The sequence below is a fragment of the Pelecanus crispus genome, chromosome 2 (assembly GCF_030463565.1).
Source record: "Pelecanus crispus isolate bPelCri1 chromosome 2, bPelCri1.pri, whole genome shotgun sequence".
Classification (NCBI taxonomy): Eukaryota; Metazoa; Chordata; class Aves; order Pelecaniformes; family Pelecanidae; genus Pelecanus; species Pelecanus crispus.
Window position 1 is genome coordinate 136,908,719 of NC_134644.1, and position 19,062 is coordinate 136,927,780.

The following is a 19,062-nucleotide window of genomic DNA, read 5'->3' on the forward strand; positions in this document are numbered from 1 at the left end:
CAGATACCTTTACCTCTTTGCTAATATCCACATACACTAAAAATTAATTATGTCACAGGGCTCCTGAATATTAATTAACATTGTCCCCATGGGAGTGCTCCAAAGGCATGTAATTTTTTAGGTAAGAGAAGTTTGATTGTCGGCTCTGACACCATCAGATGAACGGAGATTGATTTTAGTGTCCCTTTGGTCTTCTCTGCTTGTTACTTTTAGAAATAATCGCAGCAGTATCTGTTTACTTTACTTACTCAGGATTAAGCTATTTTACACTTCTCACAGAGTGTCATTCAATCTAAAATGATTAGTCTCTGCTTGTTTGCCAATTTTTTTCTAACTTTTGTTCTTCCAACTGTTTGTTTAGTCACAGATAGCCATTCGCTCTCCCAGTAGGCCATCTGACCTAGCAGTCCTCTAATTTTTCAACACATTAACATTACTCAACATTATTTCCTTTCATCTTTCTTAAGTATTGGTGCTTCAGTGATTTTATTCCTGCTTAAAAAGAAAAAAAGCCTTTTTATACTAGTCCAAGTAATCTCTGCTGCTCTTAGGGCCTAGAGTCTTGCTATTCAGTTTGGACTTTTTCCTCTACTCCATGTTAGACTTCTGTCCTTTGCCTTTTTTTTTAGTCCTGATACCGAGTGAAAATGGAAAACATGCTCCAAATGTTCCACCTTTGGTCTGTGCATTCAGAATTAGAGTATGAAGATGATACTTTCTGTACTTAGTATGGTTTTGGATAAAACTTTTCATAAATAATTTGTCTTCTGGGATTATCTTTCCCCCCCTGTACATAGAGTTAGTTTTCAGCAGAATGGAAATCACTGAATCCAAAAAGGAATTTTTAAGAAATCAGCTTTTTGTGTGTCCTTCAATAGACACCTACATGGGGGAAGAGTTATTTTTGCGCATATTCAGGCTTTAGCACCGATGGATTGTTTAAGATTCTCAAAGAGGCAAAAGCAAAAAACAGGATGGTGATTCCAGCAATTTTAAATAACGCTGTTTCTGATGGGCTGGGTGCCAGCGGATCTGCAGCCAGGCACACCAGCGAAGCAGCCTTTCCCCTGGTGCCATGCAGAGGAGTGTGAAATGAGCGGAGACCTTCCTTTCTCTCTTAAAACCCGGATACAGACTTTAATGTTTTTTTGAAAAGTGCAGTCCTGACAGCTGTGGAAACACGATGTTCCTACTCGCAGCTCAAGAGGAGAGAGTTGTAGACGAGCTTCCCAACATTCATTAGCCAGTCTGCATCAAGACTGCTCTCTGAAGAGTAACCCTGTCTTCAGAAATGTTCGCTGTGAGGTCTCTGCTGAGACATCTCCTGAAGGTTGCACTTATTATCTGCAGTGTTGGTAGGTGTGTGTTTGACAGGTAGTGGACTGCATCCACTGACTCCCTAAATAGCCTTCAGCATGACAGCACCTTCAGGTTCTTTCTACCTCAGCTTCTCAGAAAAGAGACCTCATTTCTCAGAAAAGAAACCTCATCAAAATAATCACAATAGCTTTAATGGAAAGTCTTTAAAATGTATAAGAAAAAGGGGGTTTTTTTGGTCTAAAATTATTGTTTTACAAATGTGTTCCTGCAAATGGCTCATATATGGAAGAATTGTTCGCGGGCTGAAGCAGTCCAAAAATCCTGGTGGCAGCTGGTATGGGCCTACAGGCCCTCTCCAGTGCTCTCCTTAGTGTTACCAGATTGTACAGGAACAGCCGTAGGCACACCTTTGGTCACTATGGGCAATGGTATAGGTAGGGCCGCCTTCATAACCCACGAGGTAACGAAGGCTTTCTGGGATGTGCTCCACATTGGGAGTTGAGGGCGTAACACATCTTACAGCCTCTGCACTAAGCGTTTGCAATAGCAAAACCCAACCTCTTCGCTCTGTGCGGTGCAACACACAAAGGGCTTGATGATCCGAGTTTGTAGGCGGTGTGTTAATGGTAGTAGCGGATAACCCACAGAAATACGCTGCAGCAGCCCCAGGAGGAGAACTTCTTGTGTTGCACCAGTGAAATAGTGTTGGGGGCTTTTAGGGAACTAGCCAAACGAGCTGAACTTGCATGTGCTTACAGCAGGCAGAGGAGAGATGCTGAACACATGCTGCCTGCTATCAGCAGCCCTGTGGTTGCCAAGAATTGCAGCTACACCATTACGTAAACCATCACACAGTACACACAGTGCAGACAGACATCTTGTTTGTGTGTGAATGGAACTGCGTAGGTATGTGGGGAAGTTCACACATTTTAACAGGTTCATGATTTAAATTTAGTACCAAAAGTTAGGCACTTTTATAGCCTGAAGTCGTCACCGACAGACAGTATTCACTTCTTTTTTGAAATGGAGGAAGAGAAATGGAGACGCATGCAGCATGATATAGCAAATTTATCCTGTTAGATAAGGCTCAAGTGTGTTTTGCCTTTTTGACAGATTCTGTGCTAACAAGGCCAAAGAGCAGCTCTGCTTCTCCTACCACATGGGCAGGCATTTCACTCATGTAACTCTTAGAAAACCAGCTGGCTCCCAGGAAAATAACAATACATCATTCCAAACCATACTAAGTTCTGTGAATCTGAATTTAATTCAGAGTAAAGCATTAGTCTGTATAAAGAACTTAAAATATAAGAAGTTGCTTTTTTTTAAAAAAAGTAGCTATTTCTAGCTCATTAAGCACAGAAGAACCCTTTACACTCAGCTTTTTGACTGCACTCCTTCAATTCAACCCGATCAACTCAGATTTTCTCAATCTAGAAACCAAGTGAAATGAAACAAGGGCAATGAAACAGCAAGTAGATCAGTCATTTCTGCTCAGCTTTTCAGGCTGCTATACTGTTTTTTTCAGTTCTGACATGCTGAAAACAATAAGCCACCTGAAAAGTCTGGCTGTGATTTTAACAGATGCATTATTTCCAAGAAAATTGAAAATTCTGTTATAAAATGAAACATTCTCAGACTATTTTGTGTGTATATATCTTCAGACCTAACTTGATATTCTGCTCAGAACTGGTAAAAAAAAAAAAAAGGTTCATTATTTGGTTAAAAAAAGAGACTGCCCTCCCAGCATTGAGCCATCCTGGTATGCAGAGGAATAGCCTGGCACGTAGTAGTCAGCACGAAAGACTAAAACATCTGCTCGCAGTCGTACCACAATATTTATTTCAGAAGCAGTTATCTATTATTTGAGATGAACTATATGCTCCTGCAGACCTAGAGGTAGATTAAAATATTTCATTGTTACAGCTCTTCTGCCTTTCTCAATAATGCCAAGCAGTGCTAAGGTGGCTGGACTCTTAGGAGCAGGCAGGACAGATGAAATATATTACCTCATGTCTTTATGGCAATGGATGGATTTTCTTTGTCGCAGGCAAAGTGCGCTTTTTGCATGGCTGGGGACAGTGGCAGATTTTTTTAATTAACATTTGAATCTATTATTTATGAGCGCATTCCCTGATGTCTAAATCCAAGGGCAAGCCCTGGCGTGCTTGGCTCGTTCTCTCAGGAGAGGGCTCAAAAAGATCTGCAAGCAGAGAGCCGAGACTTTTCTGCTTGACCGCTCCTGCCTGTCAGGCAAGGACGAGCATTCAGGGGCTAAAGATTTACCTATTCTAAATGTCCTTGCCCCAAACATCATTTGCTAAGGAGAACCATGTGTTAGCTCAACAATGAACTATGGAAATTATATAGTAGTTTCGCACAGCCAAAGAAAATGTCAAAGGGCTTGCAAAAATATTTATTACTCTACCCATGCTACCGAGTATCTTATTCTTTGAGTGGTACCATTAAATTGAATGTAAACATAAAAAGGGAAGGGATTGTTTAACATGAATAAACTAGAATGGTTGGATAGTAACTTATTTTTGGCAGGAAATATAATACTTTCTTCCCAGCCTTAAGAATGAGATGCAGTCTTTTCAATAAACAGCTATTTTACGCAGTCCTCAAGTAGGCAGCACAATCTGCACACTGCAGTTTGTTACAGACAAGCAGACCGGCACTGGTCGAACTAAATGCATGTTGGCATTCAAGGTCATTTGGGCTCTTTCTATTCAAATTTCAGAAATTTCAAAAACGAACTGCAGTTTTCTGTAGGCTTTACATGTTACATGACTGACCAAATACATTGGCCTTTTTGAAGCAACTTCTGAAAAACACACGGGGAGCTTCCCCCATCAGCTGTGCTGTTTCTTCAAGGTTTGCAACCAAACTCAGTATCTTTTTGACCTCTAAAGGCCAATTTTTAATCTATTTATGAACAATGATTCAAGGTAATTGGGGATAATTATTTTATTGCTGGGGAGGGTGACTTGAAGAGGCATAGGCCTGTTTCCTTCATGTTAATTCATCTCAGGGTTTTGTTTATAAAAAAAAAAGCTATCAAAAAAAAAGAACAGATGTTCACAAAAAACTTATCTGAGCACTTTTTCCAACTTACAGAAGTGGTTATAATTATTCTAGCAATAATCAATGGGAGTGTAACTCCTGGATTTCACATAATCATTATATATGTGATTTTGACTGCTGGGTTAATAACCACTGTTTCGCTGTTCACATACTTTTTGTTGTGTTGAATGATAAACTATACCTATGATCATAAAATAAATTCACTCTTCTCAAAACCAGTTATCGATTCTGTTGTCCTGTAGGCAATAAAGACTGCTGAAGAAAAGTACAAAGGGAAGAGAAGTAAGCAATTATGGAGATAAAAAAGAGCTGTTCAGAGAAGTAACATTTGTAAGTCACAAAGGCTGTCGTTCGATATCCAAATAGCCGACTTTCAGTAGTTCTTTCCTTAGGGTAAACTGCTCTATTTAGAATCACTCTTGCTGATAAACTGTTATACAAATTCTTAATTCAGGAAATAGGGTTTGTTCTTTTCTAGTGACTGTCTTTCTGATCAGCTTTAGTGACCCAGAAATTAAAGGGCTTAGAGACTGTTTACACTTGTATTCAGCTATGGGGCATTAAATTACCCTGCACAGGTCTTGAAAACTCAGCTCAGAGTTTTCAGTTGCACATAATACATAGCATTCAGGCTGAGTCCGTCCACGTACCAAGATGTAGCTTTATTCATGGACAGTTTTTTATATCAAGTACTTCTAAATGTCAAAGCTTCTTAGATAAATGTAAGAATACTTGCAATTATTCCTGTCCAAGAAGGCCAACTAGATATACAATGTTAGGTCCTTTTGGTAACTAAAAGAGGGGGTTTGGGTTTTTTTTTTCCCTTTCGTGCTCCAAGAGTTCAATTACTTTTCAGTGCCAGTGGAGATGTGATGGTATGAAGATAAAGCTGAAATTTTCATATGACGAACTGTTGGACTACGAGCAGGATTCAAACCTTCACATCTGAATCTAGTTTCTTCTAGCCCATACTTGGAAAGGTTTGTACTGTAGCGATCCAGAGGTAAATACGCCTCATTCTGATTAGGCATCTCTCATGCCTTCTGTCCTTCACCTCAGTCTCTTAGGTCTTGTAGTAATTCAATCTTGTCACCTAAATCCAGAATAACTCACAACAATTGGTGCTAATATTTAATTTACACCACTATCAAGACTGTTGGTCAAGAATCTGTGTGTAGCAAAGGACAGTTATTGCTGTCTTCTAAATATTTAATGATTATGGTCATAAGCAATTGGAAATGACTAGTGGACAGATATTTTGAGAGCTTCTGTCCCCTAGATTTTTATTAAACCAGAATAGAAACTTGCATTACTCAAACAAGTCTGAACTAGTGAAATCTGAACAAGCTTTCAGAAAGCTTGTTTAAAATGAATACTTCTTATTAAAAAAAAAAAAGTTAAACAAATAGAATGCAATTCTGTCATCTTTGCTTACTGATTGCCTTTTGCAGTCCTGAAAACAATGGTATTCTTAATTAAATACAGTGCTCCCTAGTCTCATAAAGGTTGCCCATTTGCTAAGTTCAAGTACTTATTTAGAGAGGATGTAGGTTTTTCAAAATACTGCATCTTTGGTATCAGCAATGTTTTACAGATAGGTAAAATTGACACATCCTTGAACTAAAGCTTTAACATTTTAAAAAAATATGAAGAATACTTCAAAAGCCTTTCATGATTTTATTAACAAATATGTTTTACTTAACATGTTATGGCATAAGATTAAACTCAAAATTAATAAAGTAAAATATATGCTTTTGCAGATATAGTAAGATCAAAAAATAGTATTTTAAAAGTACCAAAAAAACCCTCAACAAGTTGTTATATTCTCTGCGCTTTCATTATTATTCTTTCAAACATGGTCCTTATTCACTGCATTTCAGCTGTAAAGCTTCTGCTTTCACCTCCGGCTCACTTAAGAATCTATTATTAATTCCTTTAAAACATGCAAAAACTACGACTTCCAAGAAGAACAGCCATATAGCCATAGAGCCACAGAACTCACTGCAAGAATACCGATAAATAAAACATCAGTTAACATCAGTTAATTACAGTTTAAGGCTAGATCCTTGGCTGGAGGAAATGGGCAGACACTGACTATAGCAGAACCCAGATGCACCAGTTGACTGCCAGCTTCCAAGTTCCAAGTCTTGGCAAGTTGTTTTGTCTCTCCATAAAGCAGAGTATTGCATATCTCAATAATATTTCATTATAATTCTTACACATCTCTGGGAAGGTTACGTTTTCAAAGGCAGTATGTTGATTTTGAGTCCACCCCAATATATACATTTGAAAACAGGTTTCTCTGAACAGTTAAAGGAAACCTTGGGTCAAATTCTTGCATTACGTGAAACAAAAAAAAAATCACAAAAGTGCATATACATATGTATGTATACATGCAGAAGGAAGACACATTGCTACTTGCAGTGCGGCCCGCTGCAACTATATGCCATTTACTGCTATAGACATGGACCTGTATTGGGTCACAGAGTACATATACATGAATGTAAACTTTATCCCTTGGTTCGAGAGACCCCACTAAAGAAAGTCTTCGTGTTAGGGAAAGGAGTAAGGCCAGGGACTGTCTGGAAGTGGAGTTTTATTTCAGGCACCTGTATGTGGACCTGGTCCTGCCCCACTGAAGTTGCAGAATCAAAGCTTTATTGCAAAAAGAACAGGCTATTTTACACCAAACTGGTAACTAAGTTAGTATATCAACTTTACGGACTTCCATAGAGCAGATATTAAATGATTTTTTCCATTTCCCACCAAGTAAGTCTGGTAGAAACAATACCATATTTCGCATTAGCTTCTATAATTTTGAAGTGGCCAAGCTGAGAATGGCAATTGAACACACTGAAAGGCATCAGCACTGGGAGTAAAACGCTCACTTCCAGCTCCTAGAAATAGCTCTTCAATGACATTTCTTCAGCAGATGAAGAGTTATATTTTTAACTGCAAGCATGGTCTCTGTGCAGGTTGGTTTAATCAGCGTCTCGGGAAGTAAAAATCCAAAGTGGCCGGTGTCGCGCAGCTCAAATGCAAACGCATAGGGGATGCCATTTTTGTAGGCCCAGTCCATAGAGCTACCAGAACTCACATCTGAAAGAGGAAATTCAGAGAAAATTTAAAAAAATGTTCAGTGCAGGTCATGTTGAAAGCACCAGAGGGTTCTTGTGGCATTTTGTCTCCAGGACTCAGTGAATATACTTGCCACTCCAGCTCTTGCTTGCCCTGATCCCGAACACCCTTCAGAGAAGGGCGTGGGCACCCAGCACCTGGTGAAAGGGGCTCAGTACAATATGGATTAGACCCTTGATTTTCACAGGAAAAAAATTAATAACTGACTTTTTTGCGTAAAGCAAAACTTTAATAAAAGAGAACATTTAGAATAAAGCCTCAAACTGTTCTTATCCCCAGGTGAGTGCAGTCTAAACTTTGCTTCCACAAAGATCTCACAGCTGGACTGGAGCTCTGCATGCTTCTAGGTTTACCTTGGGTTTTTTAGGCAATTCCTTTGCAGGGAGAAGGGAGAAAGTTGATAAAGTAATCTACATTCTCCTTTTCAAAGTGCTTTTAAAATTCTTTTCATTTCTGTCTTGTTTTCTCACTGTTTCCTTACAGGATGAGAGCATTTGCATAGGTGGTGTCTAATATTAACAAACCTTCCCGAGGAAGAGTGCTTCTTATGCTTTCGTTATCTCCATATGTTGATTACCCAAGGCACTTATATTTATATAAAGATCCATCTCTCATGTGGCCTGCTGTCTTCTGTGCAATTCTGGCATTAATTTACACTGCTCTTCCTTTGACATAGCGACTGACTGCATTGTAATGAGCACAAGATGACAACCGTGCTGTGAGATGGAGGCCCACAATAAAGTGGAGCTCTAGCCAAAACACAGCAACAACAGAGGAGATGCAGAAGGTTCCTTGTGAAAAATCTTGCTATTTACTTAAGCTTGTCGCTTTTTCAATGTCTCTTATCATTACCGAGAGCATTCAGGCCTCATAGTTTCAGTAAAAAAAAAAAAAGTATCTCGTTGAAACCTATTGAACTTCTTTTTCTCTTACCTGTCTACGTGGAGAGCTTGCCTGACAAATGTTGTTACAAATTTAAAAGGCATATTTTAAAGATGTTTTGTTATAGAGAAAAATGCATTTGAAATTGCTCTCTGAAAAATGGAAGATGTCCAAATAAAGATACTGTTGCTATCATTTATCATCATCTAGACACAGAGACTTTTGAAACCTAGCTTTTAAAGACATCACCCTAAATTTTAGAATGAGCTCTATGAATAGCTGTATCTATCACAATTGCACAGGAGAGGCAAAGTAATGGTGAAAAATGAAACCTACCTGAATATTCCTTCCAAATATTTTATAACTTAGTAGTCTATTTACAGTATCTGATAAAGATACACTTTTTAACATCTGCTTTTTTCTTTCTTTTTTTAAAACTCTGGTTTTATATGATCTGAACATGTTATTTGCTGGTTTTCGCCTCTCAAATGCATTGCATTTTAATCTCTTTTATTGCATCAATTGAGTTAATCTTGCTGCAATCAACTGACTGAATCAGTTACAAAACTTCATCTTCCGCCTTCCTCACCATCCACAACTGGAACAAAGTTCACTTCAGTGTTTGCTTTCTTTGTTACAATAGGGTAATATCCTTCTTACTATAGGTAGGTCAAAGTCACAAACCTGTGCCAGAGGAAAACTTACACAAAGTGCTAGATGCAGGACCATATCTGTATCTTACACCATAGGCTGACTGAAGAGCATTAACAGCATTATAGGCTGCTGATTCCTGTGGGGGGGGGAGAAAAACAAATGCATAAATTAGACTTTGAATTAAATACTGTAATGGGAGTGGAACCTGAGCTATGGATCATTGACTTCCGGTGTAATGCTGTATTCCATGAGTCCGTGGCAGCTGATTTAAAATTATTTTAAAGGATAAATGCATTATATATTTTTATTGACAGCAGTTCCCTAATTCCCTGAAAAACTTGTTTTGGTGTTTTCATGGCATAAAGCAGCTCACTGCACTGTGAATGATCAGCCATTAAGTATTTGTAATTATAGGTATATATATCAATTTAGCGACACAACAAATTTAGGCAACAAATGAGACCATGAGATGAAATAATCTCTCTTTTATGCAGTTTAAAAGCCATGCATGCATTTTCTGCCAGTACCTGTAGATGCATTTCCCAGTCCACTAAACCCCATCTCTGCTGGGCTTGTGAAGGAGAAATGATCTCTTCCTGACACTCCACAGTGGTTCAGTGAGCAGAGTGGGAAGAAGGAAGGAGGCAAATTCCACTCCTGAATCTCTGATGGATAGGTGAATGTTCACCGCTGGTCTAACTTTCTCTAGGGCCAGATGATGTAGGCTCGGAGAACTCTTTCCACTATTGCAGAAATATGATTTAAGTACTGTATGGGGAAAATCAGCACCTACATTTCAACATCCATATGGATGCAGTCTGTTTAGGAGGTTCCTGGCATCCTGTGAAACAAGGTGCAGGAGGCCTGGCCCATGGCAAATTCTGAGGGTCACACATGGATAGTGCATGCAAACACAGAGAAAGGATGCACATATTCAAAAGAAAAAGCAATATTATGATCCCAAAGAAAAGGATCCTGGAGAATGTACAGTGAAGGCCAGGAATATCTAGGAAAACACAGAGCCATTTCCCTATAGAGAGCAGGAAATGAACATCTTTGGAGCTAGAAACTGCTGGACTTTGAACCACTGGATAAAGCTGCAGTAGTTGTTTCATTTGTTTTATTTCTGTGAACTGAAGAGCTGTAGGTTTCAGTTTATGCAAGTCTTCATGAACTTGGGCCTTACCTTGTTACTCATCAGGCACCAGATGAATGCACTGGGGAAGGATTACTCTATACTTGCCTTTCCATTTATACTTACTTTTTCCCTAATCTTCCACTTGTTTGCCATTGTCAGGAATTGTGATTCTGTATTAATCCTTGGTCTGACCCGTGCAGGCATTCCTGCTGTGGGTCTTTGTCCACCCGAGAAGCCAAAGAAAACTGCTTTAAAATGTCATTCCAGGGGAAAAAAAAAAAAAAGTTCATTTTCACTTACGGGCCAGCAAGTAGGGCTTTGGAGAGTTTATTTTACACTGAGAACTGCTCTTAGCAAATGGAAGAGCACTTTTTTACTCCATTATAAAAATCTGTTAGGCACAACTAGATTTTTTTGTTTGTTTGTTTCTCAGCACGGGGATGATAGTGCTGGAGACTGACGTTTTCAGCTTGCCCCTTCTCTCCCTCTTGCCCCCTCCACGAGAGAGCGCGTGGAGGCAGGGACCGCTGAAGTCAGCGCTGCTGGGAACTTCTGCCGGCTTGGGATGTGGTTGCCAGCGGGTGCGAGGGGTAACCTCTGACTCACCCTAACGCCAGAGATGAGGAGGTGCGAGGAAGGGGGAAGTGACGTCACTTGGGACTCTTCCTCCTCTTGCAGATGCCTCAACTTGCGTGAGTCACGACACACAAGACCCATGATGGGGTTGGAGGTGTTGGACCCCGTGAGGGCTGCGGGGCGGCAGTGCGAGGCCAGGGCGGTGGCAGTGGGGCCTTGCAGGGCTCCGGGGAGTGGGGAGCTCCAGCGGCAGCCTGGGGTTGTTGTCTGGTGCCTACGCTGAAGCCCCAGTTACCAGCCTCAGTGGCTCAACAGACATTTGGCAAGCAGCTGCGCTTACCGTCCCAGGGACGCGGTGCGGAGCTGGGATGGCCTGACAACAGGCCTGATGCCAAGGGAGCAGGAGTCAGTGCTCAGCTGAGGGAGATGAGCCGGGTGGAAAGCAATGTCCTGGTAAACATGCCACGGAAAGGAGAACACAGCCACAAAGGAGAGGACTCGATGATCTCTCAAGGTCCCTTCCAACCCAAAGCATTCTATGATTCTATGATTCTATGACTCCCTGTGCACGACTTACACGTTGTACAGCAATGAGATGGCAGAAGCAAGCCCTGTTGAAATCTTTCTGAAGAAATAGTTTGGCCGTGCCCATTTAAAACCAGCACAACAGTACTGGGTTCTGTGCAGAGGCAACAACCGTCTGCAGGCCAGACCGGGAGTGACCCAAGTCCACGTCCACCGTGTAGGCAGGCATCCCTGGGCACGGCGAACCCGATGCTCTTAGCCTTGAGGGGTGCTGCTCGCTTCCACTGTTGGAGTTATGTGCCCGAAGAAGGGGACAGTTCTCAACTGCATCACACTGAGCAGTGAAACTGCTCTCCAGTTTCAAAGCAACTCTGAATAATTGAACACTTTAATCGAAATGGTAACTGACAGCTCACTAGAATGATACGACCCAGACAGAAACATACTTTCTTCTGCTCAGGATTAATTGTGCCCCCCTGTTAGCGCCAAATGTTATTTATCTACTATGCGTGTGGAGTCCTACAGTTGTCCACTGTACACAGTCTGTGTAGACCAACAGTGCTTGTTCCACCAGCAGCAGGAAACAGAGATGCGCTGCTTTCTGCTCACTGTAATTTCCAGAAGAACTGGAGAATCTGAAACCTCAGCCTAAGTCACCATTTTATACACTTCAGTTACTAAACACTATTCATTTAGGAGCCACAAGGTGATGGAGCCTTTGGCTGTAGGCAGATACTAAACCGCACAAATAAATAAAGCAACAGTATTCCATTCATTTTCCCCATAATGAGCTTTCTAAATAACAGGAAATTACTTCAGTTTCTTATTCCAGCCTCCCTGTTCTTTTAGACTCGCTGCAATAAAACGAAGTATAGAGTCCAAATACTGGCAAAATACTTAGAATTGGTATTTGGCTTCCATTTGTCCAGGGCTGTTGTCTAAAACAGTATCTTTCTTTGTCCCTTTAGGTCTGTGCTCCACTCCCTCTGATGAGAAGCCTGGTCCAAGGTCTCACAAACCTGGGGAACGCCTACTACACATCAAAAACTGTGCTCCTTTGGTCTAAAAGCCGTGGATGGAAAGATAGAGTGTGTGCACTGAGGGGCAGTTACTCGCCGTCTCAGAATGGAAATAGCCCTTGAGCAACAAGAACAACATGTACTGAAGATTTACTGGTATGTGTGAAAACTCCCAGTTAGAGACTCTTTTTCCTTACAATGAATTTCCTGACACAGTCTCTGTTATTGCCTGACGTTACTCTGGATATTTTCATCAGTAATCACATACTTGCAGAGGAGATGCTGATTCTTCCTATCACCATGTCTTTACCTTCTGCTGTGTCATCTGTTCTTAAAAAAATATTCTTGCACCTGCTGGTCTTCAAAGGAATGAGATCCTGTGGTTTTAAATTCCCAGTCTATGTTTTTTGGTAAGTAATAATCACCAATTCACTTCGGGAGCTCCTTTCTCTTTGCCACTCCCCAAAAGAGGGTGGAGAAGGTAAAATAAAAACATTAATGGGTTTATTCACAGTCAGTGCGGGGCTGGGTGGTCAGTCCCCGCAAGTCTCATGTTTTTAGCTCCTCTGGCTGCCTAGTTAACTTCTAATTTGCTCTATTTCCCAGGAATGACAGCAGACATGAGAATTTTTAGTAGCTGCTGAAAGTAAGTGTCTTAACAGAAATAAACCCACAAAGAGAGTTTAGTTTGTGGAGTGCTGGCTGCTCAGCCTCCCGAGAGGGCAGCTGAGTGAAACTTCAGCCAAGCTCCAGGGACTGACTACATCATTTATTCTGCACAGGATAAATCTAAGGTGCAGTTAAGCTCCTTTGGAGTAAACTAGCTTAAACTAGTAAGTTAAAAGTCACTGCAACTTTCAAGGCCAAAATGGGAGCTATATGGACAATGTAATTTTACTGGGGACTGAGGGCAAAAGAAAGAGGTTTGCAACTGGCTGGTGCAATGTGTGTCTGTGAGCAGGAGCAAACAGAGAGTAAAGCTTAGGCATGTTTCCCTAAGAGAATAAGCCATAGGGAGGGGTTTATGTACAAGAGGCTGGCTAAAAACAGACCTCAGACTGCGAGCAGAGGGAATAGTTCTTCTGCGTTTAGATGAGCATGGAATATGTGAAATGTACATATCTGTAAATCAATAGGCTTGCATCAAAAAAAGGTATTCTTATTAATTTAGTCTTCTAACAGACAAAACCCCCTGATGTCAATTAACTGTTTGTCTTAAAGGGTTAAAAACACTATGTCTGAGCAGGATGATATATAAAGCAATCCAAGCTTTATTTTTGGTGAAATCTATGAGATTTCTCCTCTAATTGATAAACCATTTCAATTTTATTTTGTTCGTAATATTGAAGACTATCTTCTTTGTGCTCTTAGTGTTTAAGTTCTGAGCATGAAGGGAAAGAATTTCAGCTAGATGCCTAAGGATTTAACTACATAATTCCCATTACAGTTAATTAAATAAAATGATAATAACTATAATTAAAACCCAGGGATTTATCCTATAAAGTAATTTAAAGGGACTGATGGATGGAAGGCACTATACCATTTTAATCAAATTACCGCTGATTCACTTTGAGTGAAGGTTATATAACCAGAAATGTGATTGCAAGCGGATCCAGAATAAATACCACTCAATATTAAATATGTGCAAAGTATTGAAGAAACAAGACTCCTCTCAAAACAAAATGTACCAAAAGATACTTTGTAGGGAAGCATATTCTCCTACGTGAGAGATGTACTTACCACGCAGCTGAAGTTTGGAATAGTTGCATATTTGTAAGAGTAAGGGTACAGCAGCATCTGTGCATATGCGTGGAAGGACAAATAGGCTTTTATTTGTTTCCGATGTTTGCGGAGAAAATGAGCGACAGCCTTTACTTCAGGCTCAGACTCAGGAAAGGGACCACAGTAGGTGTCATCGCATGGGTGAAATGAAGCACCTTCATCTAGAGATTGAAAGAGAAAGTTGATGGTGAACCATCACAGAGAACTTCCAAGGATCAACTTCTGGCTCAGCCTGTGGGCCCACGTGCAAAAGTGTGAGAAGCAATAAACAAATTGCTTTCTTGTGACTGATGGGCATGAGCCAGTGGGACCTCAGTACAGCAATCTGCTTGTTCATCTAGTAGACACACCAAGTTGCCAGTCGGCCAACTACGCACAGTTCTCCCCAGAGGATGTATTTTTAACCCAACAGAAAAAGGAGAGCCTGACTTAATTGTATTTTCTTCCCTGGCTTTCCATATGAGCGGCATATTTTATGATACCATTCCAGTATTAAAACTATTGAAGGGTCTCAGCTGGTCTATTTGAAATCAGAGAGCTGTATCTCTTTCACTAGTCACTGCCAAGAAAAATCTAGCTTTTAAGAGCATTTTAATAGACTAGCTACTACAGTGGTGGTTACAATAGTAGGTAGATAACCTCGACAGGCATTATCTTAGACACTGGTTTAAAACACGAGAATAGTTCCTGACTACTGCCTATTTTTACTCTTGCAAACCTTATGGGAAAAAAATGACAAGCCACATGGGATGATTGGTTAGTTAGCTAAAATAGAAATCATCTCAGTTTGCACAGGGCTTAATTATCCTTCAGGTTTGGGGCAGGGGTTCAGTTGTGAGGATATCTTTCACCACGTCAACCTGCTCAGGTGGCAGTAAGCTGCAGAAGTGTAGCCTGCCTGTAATATCCCATGAGGTACTGAAAGATGAAACTCAGAAAAGGAGATGTGGCAGTGGCTCCTTTATCATTTAGCAATTCTGGATCTAAGCCACCGTCTCATTTACAGCCTAGGGCCTGGGCCTAAAAGAACAGTATTTATGCAAATCCACTCTGCTGTGATTTCAAAATGCCACATGTTTTACACTGACCCACAGAATAATGAATTTGTTTGTGACGTTCCCTGGTGTCATCAGGGACTTACAAAAGCAGTGTTTTATTAGCTTTCCCTTGTATAGTAAGTACTGCCATCTTCAAATAATAAGAAAAGAGCTATGTGTGAGAAGGCATAGTAATATGAACTAAAACAGGGTTATGCAATCAACCTAATGCCAATAAAATTAAAAAGTGGAAGAATTTCATGCTGCAGCTTCATTTGTAATATGAAAATTGAGGCTACCATTCAATGGCCACAGGTGGGGATTTCAAAAGGTATTAGTGCTTAGATTGCAGTGGATACGGAAGGGTTATATAGAGGGCAGATGGTCTCCTCCCTGCAGAACAGATGGCCACCAAATCATCCAAATCCCAAGAGCACTCTGCCTTGATGTCTTGTCAGATAATACAGCTAAAGGAGAGCTATTTAACAGAGCCTCTGGAGCCTTTGCTTTTTTTTATGGATACTTCATCTCCTGTAACAGTGTTGTATACTGAATCATGAAAATGGCCATCACTGTTAATAAACAACAGAATCCTACAGGCTAATGGTAAAATGACCCAGTGGTAAAATATGATTCAGTTTAGTGACTTTCAGTGAAGAAAAAACTCTTTAAACTGTCCAGCCTACTATCGTGAGCCATTTGCAATCCCAGCTGTAGTTAATGCTTTTCCTTAAGTGAAGCTGGCTGGTAGTAGAGAGGGTTTCCATGGTGGCCTTGGATAATGTAAGATATCTTCAATTTTCATACTGGAAGTTCTTTTAAAGCAACACAAGAAGGAAAAAAAGATACAGTACGTATTGACTCCTGTGAAATTTCTGAGTTACAGTCATGAGAAGAAAATGGAATTGCATAAAATGTTACCATGCTGCCTTACTTTTGTACCTGATAGCATACTGGGGGAGGACAAGTATCATCCAACATCCATCATGAGATCAAATGTACAAAGGAAATGTGTGCAGAGACTGATAAAACCAATGCTTTGGAAGGAAGACTGGGAGGACAGATGAGCTGGAGCATGATTCTCAAACTTCCTTGCCAGCCAAACTTCTTCTGCCAGCTTGGGGTGCTGTCCTCGGTGAGCAATGGGGTGCACTGGAAGTTGGGATGCGCCGGAAATTTTAACTCCCGCTGCTGCTCCCTTGGGTGCTTCAGATGCGACCCCTTTAACTGGATTTGCCCTACGACATAATTTAGTTCTAAGTACCTCATTATTGGCTTTAAAGTTGCAATTTGTTTTACGAACATTAATCCATTGTGCTAGTTATTGCACACATATATAGATGGCAAGGAGCATTTCTACCCAGAGATCTTGCTGTCAGTATTCACCTGGGTCTGTGTGCAATTTCTGTGCACTATTTTGGGTACAGTGCGCTGCGAAGTGAAATCTACCACAATCAGTGCTATGGCCCTTTTCTCGGTCCCTCGAGAATACAGAAGCAACATCATAAAGCTTACCTCAAAGTCCTGCACTAGAAGGGAAGAGGAAAGCAGAAGGAAAGCTGTGTTATCTTTACCGGCTAGCTCACTGCAAGCCAGCATTCAGCGGCTTTGCTGGGGCCGCGTGTGGCCACAACACACCTGCCTGGAAGCCCCACAGTGCAGTTCAAGCCTGTCTGCAAACTGTAAATGCGACTGAACTGAATTAAAAGGTTTTTACAAGCATATGCAGTATTAAATGTTAAACACACCATGATTACACAAGCCTCAAAGTGTGATACGATCCAGATTCGTCTCTGCCTCATTTAGTGGCAGAATAATGAGAACATAGGGTGCCGGGTGAGGATCTTCTGAGCACGAGTCAGCCCAGTTCATGAAAGAGCTCTTTATTCTCTGGCAAAATAGAGAATCAGGCAGAGTTTGGGATCTGGTGAGGGAAGCAGAGCATGTGCTTGGTGGGATGACGAGCAACCTTGAAGGAATTTTTATTTTTTAAACTCGGGGTGGGGACCTGTCTTTCATGTTCAGTGCGGGGGAGAAATGCAACAAGTAGTGGATTACAACACACAGCATGTGTGTGTATTGTTACAGTTTCACTCAGCTTAGGAAAAATGGTTTTTTTACTGAAAACTAAGCAAACATTTTCAGGACTGAGTAAAAAGCGTGCTTTAATACAGTGGCTAGGGAGCAGGAAGAGAGGGGAGCAGAGTGATTTGAACCCAAGAAAGATTAATTAGGACTAGAAAGAAAATGCACTGTGTGACTATTAGTGTTGCACTGATAGATACCTATAATACAGCTCTGAAGACTTTGTAAGACAACCATTCATTCCAACTATGCCGGTGGCTATCTTCCGAACAGTAAATGTCTGTCCCCAAAATACCTGCAGTTGTGACTTACGCACTTAAGTAAAAGGTGATAACAGTGATGCAGGACTTTGGTTCATTTTTACATTAGTTTTGCAGCATAAAATTGCCTTAAAGATCATGATATCAGCCCTGGGGCTGTCGTCTGTAGTGGAGGGATTCTCAGCTAACATAGGCTTTCTGTAACTGCTTCTGTGCAAGTCCTCTCCTTACTGCAAGTAGAGTTGAAAAAAATTGAAAGCATATTTCACAGGTCCATACTGTATTGGATATATGCTTCTGTTCACTCTCACCTCATTTGTAATTGCCCCAGGCAGATTATTCACGCTCACTTTTATCCTTACAGTTCTCAAAAATGTACCTAGAGAATCCAGTCGCTGCAAGCCAGACTGCACAGTGCTTACTCCTACTGCAAGTAATCGGACTATTGCAGAAATATCTAGAGACTTCCAGTGGAACAGGGATGGGCTGAAGGGCGGGCCATTGCGCTAGTGCTATGCAAACACCATTTTTGTCTTTACAAGTTTATAATGTAAATAAGGAAGGTGGACGAATGCTGGAGGAGAAGACAGCTGCACAGGGAGGTGAAGGAAGTTGCTCAAGGTGGGAGAGCAGGTCAGCAGAAGAACCGGGTATATATCGCCGTATTTCACAACAAATTGCTATTACTTTCTGCTGCCCCAGAACTTGTACGGCTGCTTACTCCCGTGTGAGTTGCAGTCTTGCTCTAAGATTTAATAAAATACCGTTTCTGCTTCAGTGGACCCATTCCAAATCTGCTGCTAGTATTTCATTACTGCTGCATTCTCTATGCAAAGTTGAGGTCAACTTTTATGAAAGTATTTACAGAAGTGCTGGGAGGTTAAAATGGATCTCCATGCATTTAGAAGCACCTTCTTTCTATATTAAATCACTAGTAATAATGGCCTTAAAATATTCTCAGACATTTCTCTGTGAGGCCAACAAAGCAAGTCTGACATTTCCAAAGCTAAAACCATTTCAAAGAAATGATGAATTAAATAAAATGAAGTTTGAAATGTTTCCTAAAGCTGTAGTTAGGTAAATTCTGAAATGTGATGGGCCAGGCTCAATACTGTGCTTCAAATTATTTACATGATTGCAGAAATACAGAATAGCTGTATGTGCGGTTTTTTACTTGTGCCACACTCGGCATGAAATCTTTTTACTTGTGATGAGATGTGTTTTTTCCAAAGTTCAGGACTTTTATTTTTTTAGACGCTAGAAGTAAGATTTGAGCCCTGGCTTGTGGCTTTACAGGAAAGTAGCTTCAACTTTAACTATGGAAAAGAGAACACTTCACAACGGATGTGACCTAACCTACTCCCTCTGTTGGATAATTTAATACAGGGTAATCTGAACTGGTGGACCGAAGTATCTCCAGACTTACCACACCATTTCACTTTCCAGTTGCGATTAGCATCAACACCGTGACACCGAAACCTTGCATTCTTTGATCTTGTTTTTCTCCAAAATCGATCCTAACATGAGTTATAAAACAGTTAAATAGCAATATTACTATATCT

General features: G+C 40.7%; 1 protein-coding gene across 1 annotated transcript in view; it reads right to left on the reverse strand.

The window, feature by feature from the left end:
• Window positions 1-7,315: 7,315 nt before the first annotated feature.
• CPA6 (carboxypeptidase A6) overlaps window positions 7,316-19,062 on the reverse strand; it is a 47,793-nt gene continuing 36,046 nt past the window's right edge. Inside the window, exons 7-10 of the mRNA XM_075705680.1 lie at window positions 18,927-19,017; window positions 14,077-14,279; window positions 9,130-9,214; window positions 7,316-7,503 (exon numbers count right to left, since the gene is read on the reverse strand). Of these exons, the coding sequence (XP_075561795.1) occupies window positions 7,316-7,503; window positions 9,130-9,214; window positions 14,077-14,279; window positions 18,927-19,017 (567 nt within the window). The remainder of the gene's footprint in view (window positions 7,504-9,129; window positions 9,215-14,076; window positions 14,280-18,926; window positions 19,018-19,062) is intronic.